Source organism: Lolium rigidum, chromosome 3 (assembly GCF_022539505.1).
Source record: "Lolium rigidum isolate FL_2022 chromosome 3, APGP_CSIRO_Lrig_0.1, whole genome shotgun sequence".
Taxonomy (NCBI): Eukaryota; Viridiplantae; Streptophyta; class Magnoliopsida; order Poales; family Poaceae; genus Lolium; species Lolium rigidum.
This window is the reverse complement of record NC_061510.1, coordinates 93,864,316-93,875,816: the sequence shown is the minus strand read 5'-3', so window position 1 is coordinate 93,875,816 and position 11,501 is coordinate 93,864,316. Positions and strand designations below refer to the sequence as shown.

The 11,501-nt window shown below is 43.5% G+C and overlaps 1 protein-coding gene across 1 annotated transcript; it reads right to left on the bottom strand.

Annotated features, from left to right (window-relative positions):
• Positions 1-391: 391 nt before the first annotated feature.
• LOC124701952 (YTH domain-containing protein ECT2-like) lies at positions 392-6,451 on the bottom strand. Its single transcript, XM_047234055.1, has 2 exons — positions 5,177-6,451; positions 392-1,606 (listed from the first exon to the last, which is right to left on the bottom strand). Exons 1-2 carry the CDS (start codon positions 6,334-6,336, stop codon positions 568-570), a joined length of 2,199 nt encoding a protein of 732 aa, XP_047090011.1. The 5' UTR covers positions 6,337-6,451; the 3' UTR covers positions 392-567.
• Positions 6,452-11,501: the final 5,050 nt, after the last annotated feature.

Sequence of the window (11,501 nt, the reverse complement as noted above, 5' to 3'; positions counted from 1 at the left end):
TTCTAACTAAACCCTAGCCTACAATCCATAGGCATTGATAAGTTAATCCCTTGTCAATTGGCGCCGTCTGTGGGGAATCGAACTCAGGACGCTCGGGTGAGGAACAGAGGTGGTGCCAGTGTGCTGCTTGGTTGATTTTTTTTTTTTTTTTTTTTTTTTTGTCAACTAACATATTCCATTAGACATTGTAATAAGCTTACGGAAACAGAAAATCACAACCTGCATGTTAAACGCAGTTGCAGATCATCTGCCGGTTTAACCATTCTTGTCAACCAAAATATTCCATCAGCGACATACAACCAACATGGCGGTCACCATAAGATTGTAACCACTTAATCTCAAACTTTTACTCTGACAGAAACTAGATATCTAAGTTGTACCAGAGACTATATATCAGGTCCACAAAGTACAAACATTCTATAGCATGTCTTGACAACGATATATCTGGGTCCATAGAAAGTGCAAACATTCTATAGCATATTTTCAGTTAATTTGTGTAGTGTCCACTTGTTGGGTGGTCAGCCATGTCACTGTCATATTTTGCAACGTGACAGAAATCGATCTGGATTAGTCCCAAGGCTCGTGGAGATTGATACTCTCCATGCTTGCCTCAATGTCTCCCGTTGATTTCAAGTCATCTGTTCCAAAGTAAGATACTCTGGCTTCATGCAACGAGTCTGCATTTATGCCCTTCTGTGCACAGCGTGTATTTTCTTTTTCTTCATAAAAGTCAAAATCATCCAGAATTGATGTTCCATGGCGATAAGCCTTGAAAATTTTCAACACTTCTAGACCCTGGGGCAGGCCAATCTCTTGAGTGTCCCTGCTGAAAGTAACAGGTCTGTTGTCATTGTTTTCCAGAGTGATATGCTTGAAGAGCCGATTCAGGATGTCCTTTATAATGTGCCAAACTACAGGGAAAAAGCCACTCCATTTATTTTGTTGCCAGAAGTCCATGGTCTTCTTGAAATCAACAGGACCTAGCATCTCAGCCATCCCTACAAACTGCCCGCTGGTATTAACCGAAAACAATAGGAAGACAGGACATTTTGTGTCTTTTTCCTTCGTTAAAGCCTGAGCATCATGAAAAGCAGCATCCAGCTTATTGTTCCCATTTGGTGTACTTGCCCAAACATTGTACTTGATACCTTTATGAATATCATCTTCACTGTATGATTTTATCATGAAGAACTTGGCATGTTCATACTGAACAGAGAAGTCTGATCTATTAAATTGGTCTCTACGGACCAAAGGGCTCAAGATGTCTTTCTTCGTAGACGGCGTTGATGCGCTGTTCAATTTGCTTGCACGTGGACCACAAACTTGGTCCCTTAAATCCTCAGAATTTCTCGATAGGTTTTCTTTCTTGCTATTTCTACAGTAGTTAGTGTTGCTTACAACCCTGTTAGCCACCCGTGGTCTTGTGCCAGTATGTCTGGTTGTGGTCACCCTAACTTGCTGATTACTAACAAGACCATGGCCGAAATTGTCACCCAGGTGCCTCCTCCCACGAGAAGAACCTTGCTGGTAGCCTCTTGGGTTCCCACTCCCACGAGAAGCACCTTGCTGGTAGCTTGATAATCGATGTGCCTCAGCATCATGACACCTTGATAAGGGGTGGCCCGATCTTCTCAGTAAGCAACGGTGGTGATGATGATCACGGGGTGATGGCAGCGGAGAAACACGACGATGTAGTGGATGATAACTTGTATGACGCAACGAGATCTCTCGATTGGTCCCTGTCGCCAGATGCAACAGCTCTCAACCCTGCAAGATATTCGCAACTCCACACACTTGCGCACGTAGCCGCCGACCACGAAGCGGTAAGTTGCAACCGTCTAATTCCCAATGGAACAGCAGATCACACAAGACTTAATATTTCCTTCCAGTTCAAACATGTAGAACCATCATATTTCATGAATATATCCTCATCATCCTCCCTTTCTTCATGAAAAGCCGTCCTCGGCTTTTGGGAAACTGAAAGTGGAAGAAACAAAAAGAACAACGTGTACGCAGAGTATATGTAGATATAGAATGGTGTATCAATTGTGCGTACATGAGTAGTATTCTCAAATTCCAAATTGCAACTTAACTTGCAAGTATAAGTGAAGCATATAAAGATACGATCACGATGAGGAATATATATGTAAACAGTCTTATTGTTCAGTATTAACTCAAGTGTCCGCACGGAAGACCGATGATCAAACTTTCTATAAACAAGCTCAAACCAATCGAGAATATGCAAATGTATAGATATTGGATACCATGCTTTTACTGCGCTACTCTGATATGTACAAATAGATATATGATCATGATCAGGACTCATAACGTATAATATGCAACTCAGTTTGCAAATATAAGTGAAGTGTATATTAGTTGCATTTAAATGCAATATGTCTTGGGTCAAACACAAAGGATATGAAACATCTGATTCTATTCGAGAAGAATTATAACAATCCAACATCGGTAAAATTACTTTTGCTGGTTGTAAATTAATAAGTAAAACAGAATCAATATTCGTACTATCATGGAAATTATGTACTATCCCGCAGCAAAATGACTTTCTCAAATAGCATAAAGGATCGAAAACAGCAAGTTTCAAATCAACAATTCTATCACAAGTAATGCATATGTGATCCACCAGAAATTTCTCATCCATGCTATAGTCACCAATGAGATTAAACGTGAAAGAATATGCATAGGTGCTAGAATTCACATATGAAATTTCAGCAATCTTATCGATAGCACATCGCAGATTCATAGATTCATTTAACATGATATAAGACACAATATCATCAGGCGGTATTCTAGCAAGTACTTCCTTGTGCGTAATCAGTACCACATGATCAAAATTCGAAATTTGCAATTCATCACATGGTGCTGAAGTATATGTGCAAGTCAAATTCAATGAAGGAACCAACAAAGAAGTAGACTCACAGAATTCTGTTGTAATGGCTGGTTGTACTTTTAAGATGGCACTATGCATAGTTTCATCCTCCAATGTAGAAGGTTCCACCGTCACCTCTTCCAGTGATGCAGGTTGTTGTACATTAAGCTCCCTTTTTTCAAAAGCAACCTGCATTTCAGAACCAACAACAACAGAAGAAGAGATCATTATATTAGTAGAGATATCCTCACATGTCCTATCATCTACTACACTCATGTATTCTTTTTCTCTCAAACTCTCAAAGTGTATGCTCTCAACCTCACGTGTAGTGGAATCACACAACTCACTTTTAATAACACTCTCACTCAATTTGGCTGTGTGGCTCTCATTCTTACATGGGTTGTGAAACACATCCTGGTCACGATGACATATAATAGAAATGTCACCATCCATCATGATCTTGTACTCCGTGGACAAGCAGAACTCCTTTGTTCTCGCCTTGCGAAGGAGATGATACTCATCAAATTTGTCGGATGGAGCACACAACAAAGCACGCCGCTTCATATTCCACTTGAAAGTTATTTTCTTCACATCACAACAAGATTGAACATGAAACTTGTGGCACCAAGGTTTTCCCAAGAGAACATGACACGAGTCAAGTGGCACAGGACATACAACACATCTAACAACCTCAGTATGCCCGCAGATAGTAATAGGAACATCGGCAGTGTGTGAAATCAGCAATGTACCATATGATGAATGCAAGAGGTATGGCACTGTACGGGCACTCGTGGGTAGCTGCAATTTCTCGACAACCTCAGTACTGATTAAATTGATACGAGAGGAGCCGTCAATAGTGGTGGCAGCGCATCGCTCACCAATCAGCACATTATGGTGGAAAAGCCCATCACCATCAAAAGTACCACGTTCTTCCTCCCAAAAAGCAGCACTACAATATCTGTGGTGGAAGAAGCGATATTTGCGAATCTCCAACGAATCCTTAATGTCATCTGCCATGATTAGTCAACAACCGATATGTATATATGGTGGAAACACTCAACTCACTCAAAATTGAAAGAAACAATGTATCTTACCGTTCCAAAGTGAATTAGTATTGCTTACCAACTTGGATTGACGGACTAGTGCATGGATGTAGCGAAGCGAATATCAAGGGTATAAGAACAATCACATGACAAAGCAGGATATATGTGGGGCTGTAGGTAGGCTACCTATTTGCACCAATAACAAGCTCTAGCGCTGACCGTAGACAACCAATGATACTCACACAAGGCGATATAATGGGGCAATGCAACTATATGGAGGAAAGGTTGCAAAGCACTAGAGAGACGCTAGCAAAGCTCAACGAGACAGGCACAAGATTGCTCAACTACGGGTGCAGTAAAGTAAACTGAGGCCTTCACTTGATTCAACTAGCACTTCACTTTTTTTTTTTTTTTTTTTTTTTGTAAAACACACGCAGCTATGTAGCTCTTTTTGCTTCTTTTCAATTTTCTCTTTTTTTTTGATATATGACACAACTCCTTGATAACACGACCAACAAGATATGCAACACACCAAAACCCTAATGAGCAGCCTGTCGAGCGGTAAAACTAGTCTCTTCTGGGGAAGTTCCTAGTCACGTATATCGAAAGGCTGTAGCTATGGTTTGGACAAACACACTGTATGCTATGTGGACTCGGAGTAAACAAAAACTGACTCTAGATGACAAACTAGATGAAAAGAAAACACAAACCCTAACAATTCTACTAGAAGAAAGATAAAGGTACGCAAAAACAACTACGAAAAGTAACTAAAACTCGAAATTAGTGCAAGCTATGGCTATGGCAAACCCTAACCCTAATTTTTTTTGGGTTTTTCTGGATAGGAAAACACTCACAACTCAACTATGGGGTGGATTGTGGATGGCTTACCGAGGAAAACTGGAAATCTGATACCAAGATGATAAGGGGTGGCCCGATCTTCTCAGTAAGCAACGGTGGTGATGATGATCACGGGGTGATGGCAGCGGAGAAACACGAAGATGTAGTGAATGATAACTTGTATGACGCAACGAGATCTCTCGATTGGTCCCTGTCGCCAGATGCAACAGCTCTCAACCCTGCAAGATATTCGCAACTCCACACACTTGCGCACGTAGCCGCCGACCACGAAGCGGTAAGTTGCAACCGTCTAATTCCCAATGGAACAGCAGATCACACAAGACTTAATATTTCCTTCCAGTTCAAACATGTAGAACCATCATATTTCATGAATATATCCTCATCACACCTTTGACCAGAATACAAAGGTATCCTGTCTCGATAGCGCCAATGGGGAGACAGTACTGAAATATCCTCGCCGTAACCTTGTCTACTCGAGAATGAAGTAATGTCAGCATCATACTGCTGCCATTGTCTTGAGTATAAAATGCCATTGGACTTTTGGGTAGACAGAGAAGGGATCTCATCACCATAAATCTGTCTACTTGAGAGCGAGGGGATTTCAGCACTATGGTGCCACTGGCTTGAACGTGAGATGCCATTGAATTTCTGATTAGATAGAGAAGGGATTTCATCGCCATGACCTTGTCTACTTGCGAGCGAGGGAGTTTCAGCCCCATAACTCCATGGACCTGGGGATGAAAGCACTCCGTTGCCATTACAACTTCGACTAGACAGAGAAGGGATCTCATCGCCATACGCCCGTCCTCTAGGTAGTGAAGGCCCCCGGCCCCCATTTTTGAAGCACCATCGACTTGAAAACGAAGCAGTCTCATCCAAACAATGGGCTCCTCTGGGCAAATCAACTATCTCACTGCGGGGTTCAATAGATTGACCATTCCACTTTGAAAATGAAGTATATCGATCTGATCCTTTGTAGCGATGCTCAGAATGAAAATCTAAGCTAAAATCAACTTTAGCTGCTTCTTGATACGATCTTCTCACAGTAGGACCAGTAGGATATGATGAAAGGTAGTCATCCCTCGGCCCAAAGATATTACTTCTCATTCCTGCATGCCATGATGTATCTCGATTGCCTGGCCTTGTTTCCAATGAAGAAGAATTTTCCCAACAACTGCTCGATAAAGGAGAGTAAGGCTGCTGCCTATCATATTCACTCCGTGGTGATATCGCTTGCTTGGAATATACATGAGACCCAGTGTCAGTAGCATATTTGCCCTCGAAAGACTTTTCTTGATAATCCAGAAGTGACAAAGTCCTGTGTGCGTGATGAAGAAAATCGGTATCGTCTTCACTTTGCATACCATCCCATGGATGATGAGAGTCTCGCTCAGCAGGAATATCAGCAGGACACGTGCATTGCCGCTGCGAGGAAACGGCATCTCGCTCGGCAAGCACGTCACCCATGATGTTGCAGCCGGAACTAGTGTTCTCTGTTTCTGGTGGTGTCACCGCAACAGAGGCGGGCGGATCGAAAGCTTCCTTCATCTTGTACCGGCTGGCGTCGGAGGCGGGGAAGGGGAAGATCCTCCGGCTAGGGCTTGGGTCGGGCTCCGTGGCGGCGTCCGCGTCGAGGAAGGGCAGCGTCAGCGTCGAGGAGCTCCTCTCCTCCAGTCGGCCACCGTCTAGTCGCCGCCGCCTTCCCCTCCGGCCCTCCGTTCCAGTCACCGCCGCCGCTATCGCGAGAGGGAGTGCCGGCCATAGGGAGGCTCGGAACAGAGGAAGATCAAGGTTACAACACATACCTGAAGCAGAAAGAGAATACTTGGTTCAAAACCTCGACATGTCTTTTATGTCGATAGATACAAGAGGAAATATTATCCCTAAAACACCAGAAGTAGGTTTACACCAGTATCCCTAAGCGACAAGTTTACACCAGTATCCCGAGATCATGTCCAGGGACGTGATTTTGAAGTAGGTTTTTGCGGATTGCCACTAGAGCAGTTAACTAGTACCTGATCCGTCAGATGAACTAGCCCCAACTACCAATATCCCCGTACAATATAGAATTTTATGAGAAAAGTATAAAAGTTAGAGCTTTCGGGTAAAAATAAACAGTGGAGATTTTCCCCGACTCTATGATTCAAGCAAAATCTCGGGGCTATCGACATAGGCATCCCAAATGGGCCCGCTGAATATAGTACCCGGGGTTTATCGAAGGCCCACTACCCGAAGAATAAGAAGGTTCGAGAGCCCAAGATATACTTAAGGAAAGTAGAATTGTAATAAGAAGTGTTGTTTGTAAATCCGGCGGGATGAGTTAGAAACCGTCCCGGACTCGTAACTTGTACAAAACGAAACCCTCGGCTCCACCTCTTATATAAAGGGGGAGTCGAGGGACGAGGAGATCATCGAATCATTGTCTGCAAACCCTAGTTTTCATATTCGTCGAGTACTTTTCGGCTGAAACCTTCGAGATCTACTTGCCCTCTACTTCTAACTAAACCCTAGCCTACAATCCATAGGCATTGATAAGTTAATCCCTTGTCACCAACAAAACCTCAGACGCTATCATAGCCGGAAGGTAAACCCGAGGGTATTCCAAGAAGGAGACCTAGTTCTACGTCTAGTGCAACGCACTGAAGGACGGCACAAACTCTCACCTCCATGGGAAGGACCTTTCATTGTGAGCAAGGCTCTACACAATGATGCCTACTACCTAATCGATGCACAGGATGCCAAAGAAGGAAAGGCGAACAGGTCAGGAGAGGAAACCAAACGTCCGTGGAACATAGCTCTACTTGCCCTTTCTATTCCTGAGGATGTATTGTAAGGAGTTTCTTTCTTGTACCTTATTTGCTATCAATAAACATGCCGGCACCTCGAATGTATCTCGGGGACTGCCTCTACCGGAATTGCATGCAATGTGTTCATTTTTTCCGTATACCGGTTTGTTTGTCGGAAACTTTCCTTTCCGATTTAGCAGTGTGTTTAACCTAAAGGAAAATCTTCGACTTAGCTGCTGTCCGCAAACCGACTTCATGGCAAGCAAGACAAATCGGAAGAATTTGAGCACATGAAAAACAGGAAAGAAACCAAAAACAAACAATCCGAAAAAGATTTAACTAACCCCGGTTATACCGGTTTTTTGTAAAAAAAATCGAGTTTTTTCTCTAAGTTCGAGAAAATGCTTGCTTGGCAAAAGAACTTTGGGCCTCATACATCAAACACCCAAAAGAGGTAGACAGAGCCAAAGCAAAAGAACCAAGTGTGCATCAGATTGAATTCGGGAATGAATCCGGAATCTTCACCATGCAAAGTGCAAAGGAAAGCAAACAGAACGGTTTCCATTCAAATAAACTCACCGGTTTCGCATAATAAGCTTAAGAGTCAAGCATGCAAACCTATTAACTACTACAGTTTACCACAACCAAAAGGACTTAAATTGTATATAACATCTCCTCACCCGGCATACCGGGGGAATTTCATGAAATTGTTTTTTCATAACACTACAAGAAAAGTTCAAATAGACAACGTCCCAAAATCGTCCACTAAGGGTCATTTTTCGTCGCCTATGGGCCTAACCCGACGATATGGGTTCTTTGGTCGAAACTGCGTCAGGCAAAGTCCTACCACATTTTTTCGGTCCGTCGCGTTCGGGCGCCCTTCCGCCACGGAAAATCGGACCGTTACAGAAGTGTTTTCGGGAGCCCGTTGACTGCTGACGTCATGCAAACTGACACGTGGCAGACGGCGTTAAGTGGCCGTTAACGGCGTTAACCGGCTGAAACCCCGTGGTAGATGGTAGGCCCACACGAGGCCTGCCACGCCTTAAGCGGGCCGGCCCATTTAGTTTGCGGGCCGGGCCAGCTGACTTAGTTTGACCGGTCAACTATATAGCTGGGCTGGTCCATTAGTTACGTGGGCCGGGCCTAACCTCTAAGGTTGACTGGTCAAAATTTAAATGGGCCGGCCCACTAAGCATGTGGGCCGTGCCGAATGCACTCGTTTGACCGGTCAACAGGCAAAAGGGCCGGCCCACTAGACATGTGGGGCCCACTTTCCTGTTATCGGGCCAGCCCATTTAACAAGTGGGGTCCACCATAAAGCAAGTGAGCCGGCCCAAGAAGTTAGTGGGCTGGCCCAATTAGCATGTGGGTCCCACTTTCCTGCTACCGGCCGGCCCATTTAGTAAGTGGGGTCCACCATAGATCAAGTGGGCTGTCCCAACAAGCTAGTGGGCCGGCCCAAAAAACACAGGTGGGTCCCACTTTCCTGTTAAAGGGCCGACCCAGTTAGTATGTGGGGTCCACCATATAGCAAGTGGGCTGGCCCAACAAGATAGTGGGCCGACCCAATAAGCAGGTGGGGCCCACTTTCATGTAACCAGGCCGGCCCAGTTAGTTAGTGGGGTCCACCATAAAGCAAGTGGGCTGGCCCAATAGGTTGGCGGGCCGGCCCAATAAACATGTGGGGCCCACTTTCCTGCTGATGGGCCGACCCGGTTAGTATGTGGGGTCCACGATAAAGCAATTGGGCTGGCCCAACAAGTTAGTGGGCCGGGCCAAAAAGCTTGTGGGGCCACTATCGTGCTAACGGGCCGGCCTAGTTAGTATGTGGGGTCCACCGTAAAGCAGGTGGGCTGGCCCAACGAGTTAGCGGGCCGGCCCAGTTAGTATGTGGGGCCCACTTTGCTGCTAACGGGCTGGCCCAGTTACCAAATGGGCTGGCCCAATAATCACGTGGGCTGGCCCAATAAGTAAGTGGGCCAGCCCGTTTAGTTTCTGTTTATATGCCGGCATGATAGGCGCTTTAGGATTTTGCGGGCCCGCACATATGTGATTTCGCTTAATCGGGCCGTTTAAGGGATGGGAATTTGTGATTTAGATTGCGCAGAACATAGAAAGATACTGAGAATATTTACGCAACACACGATTTCTGTCGGATAGCCTCACTTACCACAAGCACCATAGAAAAAATGCGCGAAAGAACTATAAAACTAACTAAATATTACATCAGCTGCAAGGCTTTGAAAAAATATTACAGAACCCAGAGAAATTGAATGGTAATTAAAACTAGCAATACAATGAAGCGATTCAGCAATCTTTTAAGTTGTCCATGCAGCACCTATATCTGAAACAAAGACATTACAAGTTAAGACAGCAACAATGGAAAGGCAAAGACACTACAAAATTGTTTGCCAAAGAATTTGGAACTCATCATTTCGTTGTTATAACAATAAGCAAACAAAGAGTGCATGCCGCATACCAACGGCCAATATAACAGAGCACATTAGAATGAAACAGCGGACTTACTACTGTCGAGTCCCATGCAAACCAACATGTTCAGGGAGTACAAAATTGGCATGAACAACATAGTAGCAGGCTATAAATTTTGTAACAACGACTGAGCAAGATGAAGTTATGATGGCTACATCTACAGAGCAGGGAATGTAAACAAAAAATTAGAAGTTACGATGGCAAAAGCTAAAGAGGAGGGAATGTGAACCAACATGTGCCAAGTGCAATTACTTCAAATTGACCATGAACTAAATAATACTCCTGAAGTTATAGTGAAGGGGATGCAAATCAAGATGTTTCGGGATATAAACTTGTAATGAGCAACACATAGAGGATAGTTAATGCTGGAGCTTAGGATGGACCAGATACGAGAATATAGTGGGATCACTCGTGAACTTGTATAAGAGGGAATGCAAACCAATATGTTCAGCATTCCATATGTGAGCGTCATGCAAAGTCAGAGAAACAAGTCAATAATGCAGCTTTTGAAGAACAAGATGGCACACAAAATTATTATCTAGTAGTATGACAAGTTTATTTGTACTACATGCTAGATAGCAGAGTGATAGCATGCTAAACTAAATCCTTACTTTGTTAGCTTACAATGAACTAGATACAAAACAATGGAATCACCAGTAGTACAGGGAATGCAAGCCAACATGTTCATGGAGTAAAAAATTGGCACAAACAACATAGTAGCAGGCCATAATTTTTGTAACAACGACTGAGCAAGATAAAGTTATGATGGCTAGATCTACAGAGCAGGGAATGTAAGCCAAATATAGAAGTTACGATGCCAAAAGCTATAGAGCAGGGAATGCAAACCAACATGTGCAATTACTTAAAATTGGCCATGAACTAAATAATAGCAGGATGTTACTATAATAGCTAGGAATAAAATAGATAAGAGTTATAGTGGCATCACTCATAAAATTGTAGATAAGGGAAACAAATCAATTTGTTTCGGGATATAAAGTTGTAATGAGCAACACATAGAGGATAGTTAATGCTACGGCTTAGGATGGACTAGAAACGGAATATAGTGGGATCACCTGTGAACTTGTAGAAGAGGGAATGCACACCAATATGTTCACCATTCTATATGTGAGCGCCATGCCAATTAATAGAAACAAGTTAATATTGCACCTTTTGAAGAATCAGATGGCAGACAAAATTATGATGGAAGTAGCTGCTGTGACGAGTTCAAATAAATTTGTACTGCAGGATGGCAAAGCGATAGCATGCAGGAACTAATAGCAGGCAATTACTTTGTTAGCTTACGACGAAGTAGATAGAAATAACAATGGCATCACCTGTAGTACAGGGAATGCAAACCAACATGTTCAGGGAGAACAATATTGGCATGAACAAAATAGTAGCAGCCTATAATTTTTGTAACAACGACTGAGCAAG